Here is a 20,644-nt window from a genome sequence, read left to right as displayed (position 1 = left end):
CCTGCAGACCGCCGGTGTCCCTGAGGCCCCGCCCCCCCCCGGCCGCCGCCTCATCCCCTTTTCCCGCCGCTCCTCGCGCTGCCGGAGCCGCCTCAGTGCGGGCGGCGCGGGCAGACCCACTTGATCATGGCTGAGGTGAGTCCCTGCGCCCCTGCCCCCTCACAAGCCTCATTCTCCTGCCCGCCTGCCGGGTGGTCTTGGCCAAATCGCCGCCCGTAGTCGCTCGGGGTTGGTCGTCTGGCGGGACGGGTGGCCAGGCCCTGCCGTACAGGTGAGGGTCTGGGGCTTTCTGGGGCCCTGGCCTTTCCCTTCCTTTCACGGCCCTCCTGTTCCTTGTTTCCTTTCAGCAGCGGCAGGATAAGGCGGCGCTGATAAGCGAGACCCGGCGGCGTTTCGAGGCGGAGTACCTGCCAGGTGAGCTGGGAGCGGTGGGTGCGGGCGCTGGGGCATGTCCACTGTCGCTTTAACTCTCGTGGCGTCAGGTATTCCACTTTCCCAGGTCTGGGAGTGGCTGTGCCTTTCCACAGAATCGACTGGGTCCGAAAAGGCCTCCGAGATTATCGAGGCCAACCTGTTGGAACACCTGTCAGCCAGACCACGGCACTGAGTGCCACATCCTTAAACACCTCTAGGAACGGTGACTCTGCCACCTCCCTGGGCAGTCCATTCAAATATCTAATCACTCTTTGTGTTAAGAATTTCTTCCTAATGTCCAACCTGAACTTCCCTGGTGCACTTAGGGTGTCTGAAGCCACATACGATGCACAGCAGGTTTCTATGCTGGCTCTCACTGCTTTGTCTGCTGGGTCGCTGTCTTGGGCTGCAGTATGTGTTGGGGTAAAGCGCTCAGTCATTTTCTCCTGTAGTTGTGTTTGGTTGGCTGGAGATCGTGGCTGGGACATTGCTGTGCTTGGTGTTATTTGGACGTAAAACATGTCGGGGAAGGGGGGCATTCTGACCTCTCTGAGTTTGTCAAAGGAAGAGTTGTTTTTCTGGAGTAACTTGCACTTGAAATTCACGTAGGCCATAATTAAGATCATGCTGCATGTCCAACTTGGTTCTTAAGTGCAGGTGCATTTAAATTTGTAAATGAAGGCCACGAGATGCTGGGGATGCCCCAGGGGAGAGGGACGATTGGGGTAAGCCTACAGTAGTTTCCTTTTATTTAAGGTTGATTTGCATTGCTTATGATGGAAGAATATAGAATATGCTAATAACTGCAGTAAACATTATGTTTCATTGTCACCATCTAGAGACTTTCTACTAAAAATGCAAATTTTTAATGCAAATACAGTAAAAGTCCAGTAGTTGTGTTGCCTGCATCTCCTTTAATATGAGACATAGTTCTGCAAACAAATGGCTTGCTTTGATGTTTCTGATCAGAATTATTGAAGTTGCCTAGCTGTCCATCACTTTTATGGAAGGGTTACATGCTTCTTCATTGTAGTGGGCTGGAACACGCTTTTGGAAAACTTTGAAGGTCTTGAGGGTGGTACAACTTTGTCTCAGTGTTACTCTGCTAACTTTCATAAAGGAGACTGGCCTTGGTTAGAGATGGCCTTTATTTCTGCTGACAAAATTAATTAGAAAGTCTTGAAGTAGAGAGAGCTTATTTTACCATTTCATATTTCTAAGTAAATAAAGATATCTTTGTAAAGCTTAGGCTTGAATGAGTGGAGGCTCATCTTAAATTCTAAGTTTTTCTGCTGCTTAATGTTTTCAATTAGTGTATACTTTCATATGGTAGGTGGTCCCACTTGCTTTATATTCTATTATCCCAGAGTCAGACTCATAAATAGTCATTTCAGAAAGCCTAGGACTGCTATGGGACAGTGGTTGTGGAAAAGGGGTATTACTCTTACAATTGATTTACCACTTAACATCTTGAAATTCCACAAGTTTCTCTACTTGTAACAATGTCTGTGTTGGGATGGTTGATACAGCCATTAAAATAATTGAATACTGTTGCAAGGTAAACTGTAATCCTATTTGCAGTGTTTTGAACGCTTTTTCTCAGTAAGCCCATTTTTGGGTCATGGTTTCAGGCTCTTGGCCCTTTCAAGAAAATAGGATTAAGACTTTTTTGGGTTTCTGTTCTTAAGACTCTGCCACATATTTAGGAATGCCACAAGCAAGCTAATGTTCTCATGACCACAATCAAGAGTGAAAAACACAGGATTTTAGTTTTGTATTGGCCTATCAACCTTCACTGTGTGTGTGTTCTAAAGCGTCTTCATTTATGCTTCTTAATCAAAGGAATGTAGGGCTGCATATATGCAGAAACCCTCAAACCTGTGACTCTGGGGTATAAAGGTATAAATGATTGCTTCAGGAATTTTAGTCTGCTTTCAAACTAAGGACTACACTGAGAACCTGATCCTTCCTGTAAAGTTTAGTGTAGTCATAGGATTATGGGCCTCTACAGAGCAAACTTTATTCCATTTAGAGGTGAACTGCAGATGTTGGAGAAAAGTTTTCATGCAGTTTTTTATTTTTTTCTGGAACTGTCACTGTTTTGTTTTCCCTCTGAGGAAAACAATTTAACTAGTTATTCTAGAAACACAGTGATTCTGATCATCAAAGATGAAATGGTTCTTCCATATTCTATAACTCATAGTTACTGGATTCTCTCCATGCAGGAGACACCTCATGCAGGAAGACTTGGTAATGGTCAAAAATGCTTTGTTGGCCTTACAGTAAAGTTTACTTTTGTTATGAAATGGAAACTTAGAGGGTCTTTTAAATTCTGCTTTTTCATTGAAATTATTTATTGGCAGAATACAATTTTTAGAATAAAGTAGGATCTACAAAAATATAATATATAGCTGATTCAGGGAAGTCCAATATTCCAACATATTTTATAATTATTATTATTGTAATATGCTGTGGTCCTGATAATTTTCAAGGTTGGGTGGTAAAAGTTCTGTTCAACAATTGGAAGCATCATAAACCTGTTTTTTTTTAATTATACAGCTGTTTCATGTATGTGACCAAATCAGAAAATGATTTTGATAGTAAGATGTAGTGTGAAAGTTTCAGAGAACCTTACTGGTTCATTTTCCCAAAGTTTGCAAGAGAACTTTCTTGCTGGAGTTGTTCAGCTGATTTGGCCATTGAAGTGTTCTAGAAGGAAAGCTTGGCCCCTGTTGGATCTTATCTGCAAAGCAGTATTTATTATTAACTGAAATCTTGTGGTGTTTTTTTTCTCTTCAGTTAACTTTCTAGCTTGGTTTCAAAGACAGTTTCAGTTCTTGTGAGGAATGTATGTCCCAATAATGAAATCCTTGTATTTAAAAGGTTTATTTCCAGTAGTGGTCCTGTTAGTCAAATAGACTGGCAAACACTGTCTGATGTGGTAGGCAGAAAACACTGGTTTTGGGCCTAATTTTTGTTTTGTCTGTTTGGATTCTTTGTGAGAGTTGGTGATGTAAATGATTTTAGTGGTGAAAGGAACAATGAAAACAAAAGGGTTTATTTTCTAGCACTGACTGGCAGTAACAATGTTTTCTAGCAAACAAGCATGTATTTTTCTATAGTGAATTTCTATTCCTTAGAGGATTTCTATAGCTTTTTTTTTTTTTTTTTCTGGGCTATTATTTTCTATTGTAATGTTACAGTGGAAATTATTTACAATCAAGTCTGGTTAGATTTTTTCAGTAAACTAGTTCTCTTCATGTTTCCTTTTATATATTAACTGTTTCTAACTGCCTATTATTTCCTGGCCCTCCCCATTTACACACTTTTCCTTTCTCCTTTAGGCAAATCTTAATTTAAAAAAAAATATTTTGAAAGAGATATTTCCCATCCTTCCAATGTAAAGGATTAAATTTCGCCATGACCAGTGATTAAGCCAGTAGCTTAAAGGTGTTTTGTTAATCATATGGGCTGATTGCAAATAATTTTTTAGACACATGAGGCACCCTTAAAAATCAGTGATAAGACTATTGTAGAAGATTTTTAAAGTAATGTTCTGCACACCTGCATATGTCTTATGCTCTGAAAAGTCCTGCTTTCCCTGATTCTTGGCTTTCAGGCTGAGACTGGTGAAAGGATAAGAAGGGAAACATACTTTCAAAGAAAGCTCTGTAACATTAATGATTGAGCTTTTTATTGAAAGTAGTCTATATTGTCACTAACACTGTTTAGCTTTACTAAAAGTTTGTTTCTCTCACTTTGTGGAGGCAGATATTTTGTCTATTGCTGCTTAAGATTATTGAATTCCTTTTTGGATGGAAATAGTGTTTGGTTTTTTTCTTCATCCCTGTCCCTTTTGTGGCTACTGACCTTCTTAAATTGTTTCTAGTCTTGCTGATTTTCTCATCAACTGAAGGCATATACCTGAATTGTTACAGTACTTAACTTAATGTTTGGCATCAACAGCCAATTAAAATGGGTTTGCTCTTTGCAGCCAAAGTCAGAGAAATGATTGTGACCATTTTAGACCAAGAATTCATGGCTGGAATAGCTTTAAGACAGTAGTTAAATTGAGTTTCTTTGTGTAACGTAACACTTGCCATACTTTTCTAAGTTGCTTTTTTCTCTACTTTGTACAATGAAGTTTGTTTTTTTTTCTCTATTAAAAGACATGCAGCTGCAGACAAAGCTGTCCCTACTTAGTTTTATTATGGCTTGTTCTATAACACTACTTTTCTAGATAAGAGTTTTTTCTAAAGAAGGGGTCATTCAGGGTTTTAATTCTGAACTTCTCTGGATTAATTTAGTGTGTGACTTAGATGTGCTGCCTGGTTTTGAGTCTTGTAGTTATTCTTCTATATTCCTGCTGAATATTCTCAAATTTGTATTTTTCCTAAAGCATGAACACTAGAAGAAAACACAGCAGCACAGCACTACAGCACTGTTCTCCTGGTAATCATGGAATGGATCAGGTTGGAAGGGACCATAGTGGCTTGTCTGGTCCAGCCTGTTCAAACAGGGTCATCCTGGAGAGCAGGGCACAGGTTTGCATCCAGGCAGTCCTTGGATGACTCCACACCCTCTCTGGGCAATCTGCTGCAGGGCTTGGTCACACACAGTGGAGAAGCTTTTCCTCATACTCAGGAGGAACAGGGAATCAGTCTTTGCCATCGCCTCTTGCCCTGTTGCTGGGCACCACTGAGAAGAACCTGGGCCTGTCCTCTGACACCTCCTTGCAGGTACTGTCAGACATTGATGAGGTCTGCTCTGTCATCTCTTCTCTAGGCTGAACAGGCCCAGCTCTCTCAGCCTGTTCTCATAAGAGAGGTGCTCCAGTCCGTTAATCATCTTTGCAGCCTTCCACTGAACCTGCTCCAGGCAGCTCCTGGCATGGTAATTAGATGGCATTGGAAAAGAGAGTGACGTAAAAAGAAGGAATTTTACCATTTGTGCCTCAGAAGTTAATGAAATCTTCTTGTGAAAGTATTGCAGTGAAATTTGTGTGCATTTAGTTTTGCGTAATTCTGCAGTTGTTTTCAGAGCTGTTTTCTGGTGTTATAGAAGATCCTTTATGTTGAAGCATAGTAATTAAGTGATATACTTTCACTGGAAGCTTCTCAGCTTGAAGAAGACAACTTTTAAAAGGACAGAGTGAATGTGCAAAAAAAAGGAAGGCAAGTAACATGAGAAGTTGATGTTCAAACAGATTTTGGATTTTGTCTTCTTCCAGTCTTTTCTCTTGACCTCAAATGCTCAGTGAGAAAATGAAAGTGACTTTAGCCAACTATTTTCAAAATGAGGTTAAATCCCTGGTCAGTTTTGCTCACTCAAATTTTGCTGAAGAACTTTCAGCTAAAGGAATAAAGAGGGCTAATAAGGGTCAAATCTCCTTGCTACGGTCACTCCCTTAAGTGTAATTTATAATTTGGCAGATTATGTTTTTTCTTTCTTTCTTTTTTGGATCTGAGTCTTAGTTTCTGCAGTTTCCTGGGTCAATGGAAAACTATTGTAGCATCCTAGTTTTTCCTCTTCCATGGGCTGTGGAACTATTCTATGATACAGAAAGGTTTGAGTGTCTTGGACTGAGGGAGCAACCAGATTTCCAAGCCTCTGGATTATCAGATGTTACACAAAAGTCTGGCACTGCTGCTATACATACAGCTTTTAGTAGCTCTTTCTGAACAGAAATAGCTGGTAATGCTGTTCCTTGTGTTACCTTTGGGGTGAGAGATGGTGTTCCAAATACCTTACAAAATTCTGTTCATTATGGACTTAATTACAGAGATGTTTGTCTTCCTGAGCAGGGGGTGACTAAACTTAGTGTCTCAGTGTCCTAGTGCTAGTCCTGTGAAGAAGCACGCACCTAATTTTCCTTTGAGAAAAGCATCAGTATATGGTTACAAGTATCTAAATGTGTAGGCTTGGAGATTGTCTGATAACTTCAGTTATAGTTCCATCTGAATTTCCATATGGCTGTTTCTTTTTTGGCCTCTTAGTTAGTTGTTGTGCAGGATGTATTTAAATTGTATTGAGAATCCCAAAGGTCTTATTTTCTTTCAACTAATTCTCATTTAACTCCAGAAGTTTCTAATAATAGTAATCTAGTAACTGCACTTAGGTGTTCCATGAGTGATTTAAAATTAGAAACATTCTGATTATTTCACAGCATATTTTGAAAACAAGTTTCCAGATGTCTGTAGAATTATGCAACATGTACAGATTTGAAGAGGAATTCCTCCTCTGACCTGACACATTTTCAGTCACTGGGTTCTCCGGACTCCATCAGTTTTATATCACTCTGCTTTTTGTGTGTGACATAAAACACCTTTCTTTTGGATTCACATTCTCATTCTAAATGTTACTTATTTTGTAGCAAGAATTGGATCAGTTAAGTAAAAGTCATACAGCATTCAGTACTCAGTAGTGTTGTTCTGTCAATCTTAAGCTGCAAGTGCTTGTAGATGCAGAACTTGACTAGTTGTTTCCCCTGGTTTTAGGGTGTATTATAGCACATATATGTAAGTTCAGATTACGTGTGCCTTATTGAGAATTTTGTTACAGAAGAGAGGGAAAGATACCTTTTGAACTACCCTTAACTCTGAATGTAGCTTGCTTTCCATTGATGTTGGCAGTTTGGATTAAACATTCTCTCTGTTGCTCTTTCACTTTAATTTTCTTAAAATACTCACAAAGGTAAATGTCTATGTTTTTAAAAATATTCTTCAAGTCCAGAGTTTAGGGAGACTTGCAAGTGGCTGAGAAATGTGTTCTGAGGTTTGTTCCATGTAATGGTATGACAGTTTGATACAAGGTGCACAGTTCTCTCATTTTTACGGCTATGCTCTCACACAGATACTGAAAGCAAAGAGAGCCTCAAAAAGTGGTGTGAAATGTTATCCTGTTAGTTTTTACCTGGTGGTGGGTTTTCTCTTTAATTACACAGTACCCTAATCCCTTATTTATATAAGATACACGTGGGACTGATCTCAGCAAAGTACTTTGCTGATTGAGCAGTAACTGCAGTCTCTTGTAGCTGGAAGCCAGTGTGTGTTAGAGATTATTAGACCAAGGTGAAGTGGTTAACTTGAAACTAAGTACTGTTAGCTTTTCTCAGACAAAACTTCCTACATCACTGGGGGAACTACTAATTCCAGATGAGTAGTTGAGGCTACAAAATTTCACACCCAGGATTTTTGCAATTCATCTGTGGTTCCTCTAGAGCCACAGAGAAGTTAAACATTTCAGTCTGGTGCTAGTGATCACTTCACTGGGCTTAGTCAGAATATAGGAAATTAGCTGTCCAGTGCAAGTATGGAAATGATGTGAAAAGGAACTGAAAAATATTTTAGTGGATTAGAGGCTTTTGGGCAGAGAAGAAAGTATGGAACTAAGATTAAGGGAAGTGGGATTAAATTCTAGGGTTGTCTAAGGAACAAAGTAAAGTAGTGGAATGGGATCAATGGAAGGAGAAATTTGAAGCTTAATGAAGGAGGGGAACATGGTAGATTATGTATTTGAGAAGCAGTCAGATGTGAAGAGATGCATTGGGGAGTGCAACTATAATTTAGTGAATGAACACATTTAAATTTATACATTCTTATAGTTACCTTGACTGATTTCTAACAGGAAACAATATAAATTGAAAGACAAGTAAAGTAGATCATATTTTTGTATGCCAGTAAAACAACAAATATTAGCAGAATTTAATGGTGCCTTTTTCTCAACTGTCTTCAGAGTTGTCTGACTGAAATAAACATTCCCGAACCATCCTGTCACAGTTCTAGATGGTTCTGAAAGCAGTTTATTGCTATTGATAGAGGAATAGTATTTCCAGTATGTGAAAATTAAATCTCTTTTATTTACAGTATTTATTTTTACCATGGTAGTCATGAATTTAAGTGAATAGCTTAAGAATTTAGGATTTTTTAGTAGTTAGCAGAGATGTGTGTCAGTGTCTGTTGCTTTCAGAAGCCTGTTTCTGTTATGGGCTCAATTTTCATTCTATTTTTTACTAGTTTCTCAGACAGGGGATCATTGATCTAAAAAGTGAGCTTTTGTTTAAGCATAGCTTAAACAGTAGAAATAGGTCCGCTTAGCATTTATGTTTTACTTTCCTGTTTAAAACTAAAAATCCCAGAGCAGTAACAAGTCTTGTTTCATCTGAAGTACTTCCAAAATCATGTAAGCCTGTTATCATGTTGCTAATCTGATACAAGAAAATACAAGAAGCCTTGAGGGCTTTTGTGCTACTTTAGAGTTGCATGTACTTTTTATTGGGTAGGGTAACAATTTATAAAAAGTGTAAACTGTAATTTTCTTTAAAGAAAACAGTACTGTTTAATGCAATTATGTATAGTGTGTGCACAAAACTACAAATTTCATATTTGTTAGACATTTTATAGTCTAACGTGCTTATACCTATAAGTTTGGGAAATCAAACATGCTTGTGATGTTTCATATATACATTCATCAGTAGACAGATTCTAATACTATATACTAATTCATGTTAATTACAGAAAACTGGTTTTAGGAAAATTACACCTGTCCCAAATCCACCTTGTTTTTTCTTTGCATAAGGATCACAGGAAATATTTTTCTAGTGAGAGTAGTTTTGTAGTGTCCCTAAATATCATTGCAGTAGATAGATGGTTTTCATTAATTTATCATGCTGTGCTTTGTTTGCTTAACTTTGAAACTGTAAGAGAAGTCCTTTGTACTAAGTGGATGCTTAGAGACCTACACTTGACAAATCTCTTCACATTTTTGTAGCAAATGCTATAGGCACTAACTTATTTATTTCCTAGATAAATCAGATAAATATGATTCTAGAGATGTGGAAAGGCTTCAGCAAGATGATAAATGGGTTGAAAACTACTTGATTTGGCGTCATGATGTTGTGGATGATACTTTAAAGATGATTGATGAAAGCTTTCAGTGGAGGAAAGAATACACAGTTAATGGTAAGCCATGTTATACAGTGGTTTTGAAGGTGTGTGTTGCTTTCCTATTGAACTACCAGTGACCTCTATATGTAGTTTCATTAAGGACCTCTTAAAGGTTTGCAAGTATCATGGAAAGCTGAGCAAGAACTTTCAAAAAAGAGAAAAGGTATTGCTTTTTATGTTGACCAGTAGTGTCTCTGTTTTGTTGTGGTTCCATATGTCTGTTGAAAGGGAGTTTAAGAGGAAGGAAAGAAAGCAGGCAGCTATCTGTTGTTTTGTCTCTTTACATCATAGAATCCAAAAAAACAGGCTAATAATAAAAAACCCCACAACAAACAGGGCTCTCTTGCTCATTGTAATGGCATTGGTCTGGTACATCAAATTAGAGATCCTATTTTTGTGCTGTGAAAATACTTTGAAGGTTAACTCTGTCTACAGGACTTCACATTGAATTAAACAATAGGGCATAGTGGGGGAATCTTAAAATATGAAAAAAATAAACATTTGCGGCATTTTCTTATGTAGATTTTTTCAATTAGGCTTAGTTCTTAAATAGACCCTACTCATTAGCCTGAGAAAAAGATAGTAAAGATTTGAAAATACCTCAATATTTGCGTTATTTAATGTTTAATAAATGCCTTGGAAAGTGGCTTATAAAGATGGTTTTGGGTTTTTGGGGTTTTTTTGTTATACTTTTTAATTTTTAGTGACTTCTGTTAAGTTACAATGTGATTATTAATATGATTACTGAAATAATATTTCATTTGGTTTTGCAGACTTGTCGGAATCTGTCCTTCCAAAATGGTTATTTGAAATTGGTGCTCTCTTTCTGCATGGATATGATAAAGAGGGTTATAAGTTATGTAAGTTATACAGAATATACTATTTTCAGTCTTTGATCATTATTTTGTTTCCAGCATTTTATCATCTTGAAAAATAAGCATTTTAAGAACAGACATAGGTATACATTGGCTACTGTTTTTACTTAAAAAGGTGATTGGGTAATAAAGTTTTTATTTATCATAAAGTCCACCGAGTTGGAGGGGACCCAGCAGGATGGAGTCCAACTCCTGATCCTGCACAGGACAGCTTCAGAATCACACCATGGGCCTGACTCTCAGATCTCTTGGTGATGTGATCACTGTCTTAAACAAGAATATAATAATTTAATGTATGTTCTGTTTGAATAGGGGTTTCTCTTTACCTTGAAATACAGTCTAGCTATATTTAGAAACATTTGTTTCTTTACATGAAACAAGTGACTTTTTACTTCAGTTTTGCAATTGGAAGTAAAAGACATGGAGAAAAAATTGGGTTTTTACTACAACTTTCCAAGTTTCAGGGAGAAGAATATTGAGCATATCCAAAGTTATTTTCAGGCTTGTCGAACTTGGATACTGTAAAGGCAATAAAAGTGGAAGCTACTCTTCACATTACTGCCCTGAATATTTCTTTTCTCACTTACTGTACAGTCAGTGACTTGGTTTCAGACATTTTTATAAAGTCTTGTACTTTGAATTATGCCTGTGGGTTTTTTTGGGTTTTTTATTTTTTTATGGACAAACAAGTCTCTGTAAGACTAATTTTTTTTTTTTTTTCCAGAAGAAAATATACTAGGCTTTCATTTATACAGTGTTGCTCACCTCCTGGAATTTTTCATTTTATTTTCAAAAGATCTGTTGCTTTTTATATAATTCTTAATGTGTGTATAAATAGTTTTTCAAAACACATCAACTGCAGTGCTGTAGGAAATCTAAGCAGAAAAGGAAACATTAATTTTACAGCAATACTTAGAATATGCACAGAACATAATATTGTCTGAAGACCATATGATTTAATTTTAAATTATGAAATGCTAATCTAGGTGAGTAGCCTTAAATACACAAAAAGTGGCTTTCCACTTGAATGTTTCTTCTGGGGTGTAATTCTTTAGATTTTCAATTTCTAAAAAGTTACAGTAAAAAAATGTGAGGTAGAAAAGTGTGGTATGTGAAGAAGTGTGCAGTTGTTTTTGTGGTTGTTCAGTGGTCACAAAATCAGAACAAATGTAAGATACAAACTCAAAGGTGTTAATACATTTCAGTGCATCCTCTATAGTTATTTTTATGATGCTTTCTGTTAGCTTGGGTCATTGTTTTGACTTTTGTCTGTGTTTTTTTCCCAAGTTTGGTTCAAAGTGAAGCATCATACAAAAGATCCTAAACAGCAACTTGACAAAAAGAAACTGGTTGCTTTTTGGTTGGAACATTATGCCAAGAGAGATCATGGGAAACCGTTGACAGTAGTGTTTGACATGGCTGAAACTGGAATCAGTCACATAGTAAGTATTTTTACTGTCTTGTTTTGATTGCTTTTAGAATTTTGCCCATGTTCCCAGAAAAAAGGAAATCACTCTACAGTCCTTGACACATAAAAAAACTTAACAGTCATTCAGATCAGTGATATGATAGAGCTTTTTCCCATGACATGAGCAGTTTCCAAAACCCTTTGTTACATATTAAACTTTGTCTTCTGCAACATGGTGAAAACTTGCTTTTTAGTTTGGTGGCTGAGCTGGTTTAGATTGCAAGGCTGAGATCTTGCCTATCAGGACATACATACTGATTTAATGTAACAACTAAAAATATCACCAATTGTCTATAAGTTAAAAAATGTATAGAAGAATTATATTTTTCTTACTGAGTGCCATGCTGTCCTGTTATTACAGGAATGGCTGAAACTTGTATCTTTGTTCTTTTTTGTCTGGTGGTGGTGGTACGACAAGAATTAATGTAAGCAAAAAAACCCCACCCCTAAACCCAACTCCCAAAGCTTGTTTATATCTAACACAGGCAAGATTATTAATGTTGCACTGGGACCTTGCAGCTGTGCAGTACAGGACCACCAGCTTATGAGGAGGTAATTTGACAAATAAATACAGCGTGATTCTGTTTTGCAAGGTTGGTGCTCTTACCTGTACAGTAACAGAGCTATCCGTTCATGCTCCTAAAATAATACTGGAACCTCAGTTTTATATAGCAGGAGTAAAGGATTGTAATGATTTCCTTGATGTGAAAGACTGATTTGATTCAGGATTTATGGATTATATTCTGAAGCAGCTTTTTTCCCCTTGTGTCTTTGAGACTCAGAGACGAAATCGCAGCAAGTGCTGTCTGTAACTGTCCCATTGTACAGTCTTGCTTTGTAGTTAGTATGTTTATCACAGAACAGGAATATTTTTGATGGCTGTTTGTAGCCTTGTGGAGTAATTGATAAATCTATCCTAAAAGAAAAAGAACTTGGATCTCTGAGTTCTTTTCCAGAGCATGCTTCATTTGTTTGTTCTGTTGCTATGGACATCTACTATATCACTTTTATCACTGGTATGCAGGAGATAATTCTGATGGATCATGGCTTGGTGCACCAGTCCAGGTAACTAGAATAGATGCAGTTATGAATGGTCTGTGAAATCTGCACTTCTAATTCCAGACTTTCATCAAAATGATGGATCTATCCTTCCCCTGTCTGGTAGTGCTTCTTCTGGATAGGCAGCAGAATAGAGAGCAGCATCCTGATTAATGGAGATTCTAATCATTATAATCTATCACTGTGTTTGTGCTGTTAAATGAAAGATCTTGCATTTGGTGCAAGCAACAGACAGTTGAGATAAATTTCTATTAGAATTAGAGGCCACCTTCTGCCTGTAAAGATGTCAAGCTTTCAGTTGGTTTCTAGTTGCTGAAGCCACTTAAAAAGCTTTCAGGTTGTGGGTAGTTCTCTTATACAGTGTTATTTTTTGGGCTTTTGTTACTCCATCCACAAATATTTTGGTAGTGTGTTTGCATCTAGAAGCCCCTTCCCCAGTCTTACTGTTATGACAGGCTTTGGATCCATAGCCAGAAACACTCTGTACTATTTCTGAAAGTAGTAGTAGTAGTCGCTTCTGTTAAAAGGATTGGGGAAAGAACTCACAGCAGGCTTCCCACCTGAGTACCTTATTGTGGTATCTCTTACTTTATTTCTATACCTGTTCCATAAAAAGCCTTCCTTGCCCTTTACTGTGTGGCCAGTTCCATTATACCTGGATTTTGCAAAGGAGACTGACTACTGTTTCTGTATAGTTGTTCATTGGATAGAGGCATCTGGAAAATGGGTGGTATAGAAGCAGCTCCTTTGTGTGCTATCTCTGCCCACATTTTCTCTGCATGCCACCAACTAATACTAAACTCAACAATTCTCTTCAAAGGAAAACCTGTTTTTTTAATTTGGAAATATAACACTGAGTGCAGTAGTATATTGAACAGTATGTATGATAACTATTGAAGGGAGATTTCAGTATATTGAGTACTCTTCCATCTGTCAAGCTTCTCTAGCGCTAAAGTGTATTTTTTCCTGTATCTTTCCTGCACATCTTAAGTCATGTTGATACTCTGCAGTAGTTTAGATATCTTAGTTATTGCACTGATCAGAGGTCTATTGCCTTCTTTCTTAGATTATAAGGGGCAGTGTGACCAGAATCCTGCAGGGGTTTAATGGAGGAAAAAATCCTTGCATTGTGTTTTGAGGATATTTGTAGTGCATGTAAAATTTGAACATGGTTGGCTACAATATATCTATCTTGTGCTTTTCGTTAAATGCCTTAACTAAGCCTGTATTTTTTAATGTTTTGTCTTGCTCTGCATTTATGCTGTGATTTTTTTTATTTAGGACTTGGATTTTGTCCGGTTTATTGTCAACTGTTTTACAGATTATTACCCAAACTTCCTTAGTAAGTATTGTATATTAAATATCAAGCATTGTAGACTTGTGGTAACAAGAGAATTTCTTTATATGATAGAAGATGGGGAAGATAAAGATTCTTTTTCATGTATTTTCTGGGGTAACTTCATGAAACGTATGCATGTTACAGAGTTCAGATGTTCTTGTTCTTAAATCAGTACAACTTTTGTTTGTGAATAAACTTTACTTTCATCAAAAATCAACTGTATTTTTGTGAAGTAATAATGTTTATTACTATTACTAAGTAATAGTTCTTACTATGTTTATATATAGTAAGAAATATAAGCATATAATAGAAAATCTGTTTTCCTTTGCTACTTGTTACTTGGGTGGAAACTTTACAAACTTTCATGACAGTTTGTATCCCTTAGGAGTCTTCAGGGTTCAAAGAATGAATGGCTCTGGAAATTTATGGGGATCAATGATTGATTCTGAAAATTAAAATGGTTTATTCTGAAAATTATTCTGGAAAGGCATTTTAGTGTGCACACTTAAAAAACCCTGCATACTTGCCTGCTATTTTTTTTATGCATAGGCAAACACTGCATAATTTATTCTAGTTCATCTTAAATATGTTGTAAATTTTAGGTGAAAATGTCTATGAATGTTGAAATTCCATACAGCAACTGCTTAAACTCTGAATATTAGGTTTTAGCTTGCTGATCAAAGTTCAAAGCTTTGCTCAAATATCAAACTCAAAGGCAAGTGCAACATTATTTTTTTGTACTTTGACGTTCAGGAGGAAAAAAAATTGGGACACTAAAGTATTTTCAAACTTCTATGGTTAAATAAAGTATATTTGGAAAAAAATTATTTACAAAGACTTACAGTTATTTGTTTCTTTGTGAAGTAGGGGGTGCTGAATATACTTGTTAAACTTTATTCAGTAGCTGCTTTTCTAGGTCAGGTTGAGATCTTTCCTTTCTTTGCCTTATTTTTGAGATGAGTTATTAATAACAATATGTCAGAAAAGTAATATCCCAAGAAGTACATAAACAATGTATAACTTGGAATTTTATTGCCTATTTTCCAAGCAAACAGCTAATGTTTCTAAATAGCAATAAGTTTGTACAAAATTGCTTTTACAGGGAGGTGAACATGGAAGTTTGTAATATGTATTTACTTTTTTACATGAATGTTATTGCTGTACTTGCTCTTAATTGGAGAAATACCCAGCACTTGGTATTCAGATTTTAATTTTTTCTTTTTTTCAGCGAAGATAGTAATATTTGAAATGCCATGGATAATGAATGGTAAGTTTTGGATTTTTTATTTTTGGATTGTGATAACTTTTAAAATTTAGCAGCATAAATAAGAAGCATTCTTCTACTCTGTAGATACAGATGAATAATGGAATTTGCTAAACATGCATCTTTAAATCTGGCAGTTTAAAGGTTGCATACTTTCTATTTTTCCTTCTATCACTGTATTTTGGATCATACTTTACATGAAGTCTGTACTCATCCTGTTGTTTTCAAAGGTTAGGAGAACTTGATAAATAGTCTATTATTTGAATGCGTCTAAGAAGAATCCTTGTAGGAATCCTATCATTAGCAATGATTGTGACTTATAACCAGTTCAAAACTAGAATACACAGTTTAAGATAGATGTGTGACACTAGATGCTCATGTGGCTACATTTGTTCTGATATGGGTACTTCAATAATTATCTCTAACTATAGTATACAGGATTTGTACTCTGTTTTTGCCATATGAACACATATTTTTATGTTTGCTTTATATTTTCCTGCATATTCATGTTTTACTATCACTGAAATAACAGTGGTCCTTGTTAATGCTTCATAGATCTAAATAAATATCATTTAAATCAGCAAAACATTTCAGCAAGGGTGAAATGTAGGTATCTTTCCCAACCTCCCTCACACAGATTTGGAAACACAATTGCTTTTACCTCCTCAGTACTTCTAGGGCTAAATTCCAAGACAGCAGAGTTGTCAGTTATTAAATCAAATATACTCTTTTCATTTTCTCTGTAAATAATGTTTTTTCCCTTGCATTGCTCATTCCAATTATAATATTTACTTCAGAGCAGGTTTTGCAATATCTTGAGGGATGTAGCTCACTTGTGTTATGTAAGATCTACCAATACACAAAAAAAACCCTACAAAAACAAAATAACAAAACTTCTCTCTTGTTAACTTATGTGTACCTTTTGTTTTGTTTGGTGTTCTGTTTTGTTTTTTAAAGCTGCTTTTAAAATTGTGAAGGGTTGGCTTGGCCCAGATGCAATAAGCATGTTAAAGTTCACAAATAAGAATGATGTGCAGGAGTACATCAGTGGAGAGTATCTGCCACCTCACATGGGTGGAACTGTAAGTATGAAATTTCATGTTCCTGTTGTGATAGATTGAAATATCTATATAAATTCCATATGTGGGGTTGAGGATTGGCTCTTCACAGATGGGAGATTTCTTGAAATTGTTTTGCCAATGATAATTTCAAAATCACGATAATATAAAATAGATTAACTCCATGAGAATTTGGTATCTGCATTCTTAAGTACATTCTTAATTACAGAACTAATTTTTCTGAATCATTCATCCCCTTATAAATCACTGAAAACCACTTAGTTTTTCAAACCTTCAAGAAAAATCGTCTAAGTATCATTGTCCCCTGTACTTTTTTCCCTCCCTGATGAATTAGAGATGGTGTTTATTTTATGAAACAAGTTCTATGAACAGAAAGTAGGTTTCATGGTCCTCTGAGAGTTCTAGTCCTGTTCCAAAGCTATGATTCAACAAAGACAGTTATATTGTAGCTATTTCTCCTTTGTTGTCTCTAGGGCTGCATTTTAAGACATGGCTGTAGAGGATTCTTTTCAAACAGTATAGTAGAGCTCCAAAGTGCTACAAGCAGCATCAGTTTCACAGAAAACCAGAATCCAGTTCTAGAGCAATCTAAAGAGTGGAACAGCACAGGCATCTTGCACAACAGGTTTCACTTTTCACTAGGCTAGTAGGTCAGTATTGCATAATCTTTAAAATAAATTCACAGAAGAATTGTGCTTTAAAATGTTAATAGGCCATTTATGGTAGTATAATAAGCCCACTGCAGGGGAGTTACTTTTCAGTGTTCTTTTCCCACCTTTCCTGTTCTCTTTCTACCACTTTTTCTACTTTAGAAAAGTACTTTTGGCCTTTTGGCAGTAATATGGAGAAAAGGAGGGTTATGTTTCAGCAATAGTGGAGAAGGACATGTTTCTCTGTATATGAATTCAGGGCAGTGTTACTGTGGCCAGAACATAAGAAACTTGTTTGGGGAACATAAAAGAATGTTACCTTGATTTTCATTTGACTGAGATTTGCAGCCTTTAAAAAGTGCATGCTACTCTTGAAGAAAATATACCCTTTTTCTCTATGGAAAATTGCTGCCCCAGCTCTCAGTCTCGCCTAAGAACTTTCTCATATGGAAGAAACCTGAAATTGCTGCACCACAAGAGTGAACATTGAGGGAAGGGCTGGTAATGTCTGAAGTGGCTTCAGTAAGGGATTGAATGTTGTTTAACAGTGGTTCTGGGCCTGGCTCCTGTGGTATTGTCCTATTGCTGCAATAGAGGGGCAAATTTTTTTCTTCATTAAAGCTAAGTATCTCCCATCTGCTTTTTAGACTATCTCACCTAATAGTTCATTATGTCTTTAAAGAAAGAACTTGTGGCTTTGCTAAATATCCTCCTAAATCATCTGATGGAACACAATCTTAGAGTTATTTGTCATCCTGCCTAGGGCCTGAAAGGTCTCACTGCTGGCTGGAGATTGTTGATCAAGCTGGCTCCATGTTGGCCATCTCCTGAGCATTAACAAGTTTCAGAATCATGGAAGAAGCTTATCCAAATAATTTTTCGGGGGTAAACAGTTGCAGTGGCAGAAATAAAGTAGTAGAAAGTAGTAAACTTGCCTGACAAGGACTCGAGAGGTTTTGTCAATTTCAGAAAAACAGTTTTATCTCTGCATATTATTTTGAACCAGCACATTCTTTTTCTAACTACTGAGTTTCACTTGATGGCTGTTCTGAGCTTTTAACCTTAGAACTGGCATAATTTGGAAGAATTGTTGACAAATACCAAGACTCCAAAATTATGCTCTGAATCTTTCTTCCCAAGTTTTTTTTCAATGGATTTTTACATGTCTGACAGCAAGGAGTTTTTCACTGATCAGACAACTTAATGCCCTTTCTCTGAATTTAACTTCAATAATGTGACTAACCTTGGCTTCTCTTGAGGCATCTAGCTAGAGAACAATTCACCATTATTAGTATTGTCAGGCCTGGCATTCTTTTAAATGCATTATCTGAATTGCACAAATTGATTACTTCCATTTTTCTCTCAAGTGTTTTGTTTGTGAAGGACTTTTTTTTTTTTTTTTGCCTCCTTCAAATTCTCTCTCTCTGTCATCTTAGATTTCCACACATTTAGTTACAGATCTTCATATTCACAACAAGCATAATGCCAGTGAAGAGCACAGCATATCTGTGCATCCTTTGCTGTGTCCCCTTTGGGATCCAACTTCAAAGAGCCAGATCTGGCCACATGTAAGCAACTAGTGGAACAGATTATTTGGCAGGTTAATTTGGGGACATACCTAGATTCCACTGCACTTATGTTCTTTGTATTCCAGAAGAATGTTGGAGACTAGTTCTGGAAGTAATAAAAAAAATCCATAGAACTAATAATGTTGAACTTTGAGTTAATGATTACTTTGGTTAACTAAGGGAACTGTTCTTTGTCTCTGTTGGAAGCCTCCAAGCTTCAATGTCTCAATGAAGTTACCTTTAAGCATGTTTCAAGTCTGTCTCAGGGTCACTTAAAAGATGAATCAGAAACTTTCTGATAGCTTTAAATAGCTTTAAATTTAAATAGCTTTAAAATCCTTTGATTGACTGTCAGCCAGCTGCAAAAGGAGGAATATTACATGCTTGATTTTAGACAACTAGTGGTCCAAGGTGTCTCCAGAGTACCAAGAGCATTAAAACTAATTATGGAAAACAGAAACTTGGGTTTGCAGGACTTTGGAATATGAATTTGGTCTAAGTTCCATTCAAGTCCTCATCATTCTGTTTCCTGTGGCTGTTACCATCTTTGTAATCCATACATGCTACATACTACTTATGTAGCTTTGAATTGTTCTTGTCCATAGTGCAGAGAGATCATTTTCTTTATAGTAGGTTTATTTTGGAGGGCTTGTCAAAATTGCCCAAAGAAGATCTAGGAGCATGTTAATGCTAGCCAGCCTGGAAAATAAGAGTTAGGTGCACAAGAGCCACTTGGTAATATTTTTCATGTAGTAATAACTGTGTACTAACTTGGTGTTTTCTGACTTTCCTATCTGTTGTATTGTACATTCTGCCATTTCCAGCTGTCAGAACAGTTCGGTTCTGAAGGCGTACACATTTCTGACTGAGCAGGAATATTTGTTGACTCTTCAGTAATATTTTCTTCAAAACTGATGTACATACAGTGTACACTTAGCTGCAAGACATGTACACACAGGAGGGTTTTGATTTGTTGTTTTGCCCAGTCTTTGTCAGAGCATGGATTTAACAAGGATGAATTGATCAAGGTTCTCTCAGCTGGTGCCAGTATTGAACAATATGTTCAACTGCTGTGCTCTTCACCTGGTATCTAAATTGATAGCCCACATGTTTTCTTGGAACTACCTTATATAGGTAAGTGGCCTGAAATTAAGACATGGCTAAGCTTGCATATGCCTTCATGGCCACTTACATGTACATGTACTTACATGGATGTATCAGGCATTGACTAAACCTGTCTTGTTTAGGTAGCTGAGGTTTTCACCCTGTTAGTAGATACACCTATGCCACTGAAATGTGGGCACTGTGACTATGAAGTGTGGGGCTTTGAGTTGTCCCACTGATGCAATTCCGTTCAGCTCTTGAAACTATCCAGCAGCATGGATTAACGAGGCCAAGTAAAGCGTGCAGCAAAATAATTTCCCTTTATTAAGGTAACTTTGTTACCCTCATCCTATGCTGGAAGGGAGTGACAAGGCTTTGTTGGTTTGGAGAAGGGGAAGCTGGATAGTTCTGACAAATGTGGGATGTCAGTATTCTGTAAGACTACCAAAATATTTCTAGCGGACTTCAGTCTTGTCTTCTAATAGTGATTTAGTCTGTAAATTATTCTTAAAGCTTGTTCTTCAGGCCCTTAATAGGATATTTTTTGAGCCAGGGAATAGCTGTTTCATTCACCTAGAGGTCTTTGACTGTTGCTACAGCCTGAACAGTAGATGAGATTTAGACCTTGATTATAGATGAGCATGAAGTATGCTGTTTTGCTTGTGGTTTCTTTGAATGGGTCCATCTAAGACTTTTCCCTCTTAATCAATCTTAACATCAAGTTATTCCTTGTTTTGAGAAAATGTACTTGCTTATGGAGAGCTCTCTTGAAACACCTTTCTGTAACTCCCTGCTAAGAGAGGCATCATTTGGGAAGCAGGGGCATTGCTCCATTCTGTCTCAGAGGCAGGACAGGAATCAATGCTATGTTATTTTTCT

The 20,644-nt window shown here is 36.9% G+C and overlaps 1 protein-coding gene across 2 annotated transcripts in view; it reads left to right on the top strand.

The window, feature by feature from the left end:
- Positions 1 to 50: 50 nt before the first annotated feature.
- The window catches only part of MOSPD2 (motile sperm domain containing 2), a 32,726-nt gene continuing 12,132 nt past the window's right edge, over positions 51 to 20,644 (top strand). The window contains exons 1-8 of one of the 2 annotated variants that reach the window (XM_005516648.3): positions 51 to 135; positions 348 to 414; positions 9,219 to 9,374; positions 10,133 to 10,219; positions 11,522 to 11,676; positions 14,043 to 14,103; positions 15,329 to 15,367; positions 16,322 to 16,446. In XM_005516648.3, coding sequence (XP_005516705.3) covers positions 127 to 135; positions 348 to 414; positions 9,219 to 9,374; positions 10,133 to 10,219; positions 11,522 to 11,676; positions 14,043 to 14,103; positions 15,329 to 15,367; positions 16,322 to 16,446 — 699 coding nt within the window. In that variant the 5' untranslated portion in view covers positions 51 to 126. The remainder of the gene's footprint in view (positions 136 to 347; positions 415 to 9,218; positions 9,375 to 10,132; positions 10,220 to 11,521; positions 11,677 to 14,042; positions 14,104 to 15,328; positions 15,368 to 16,321; positions 16,447 to 20,644) is intronic. The other variant, XM_088051981.1, reaches the window with a different exon arrangement.

Source organism: Pseudopodoces humilis, chromosome 2, assembly GCF_049639895.1.
Source record: "Pseudopodoces humilis isolate 2021_Gansu_Grassland_sample_001 chromosome 2, ASM4963989v1, whole genome shotgun sequence".
In the NCBI taxonomy this organism is placed as follows: Eukaryota; Metazoa; Chordata; class Aves; order Passeriformes; family Paridae; genus Pseudopodoces; species Pseudopodoces humilis.
Note: the sequence above shows the minus strand (reverse complement) of the source record. Positions and strands in the feature narration are given on the sequence as shown.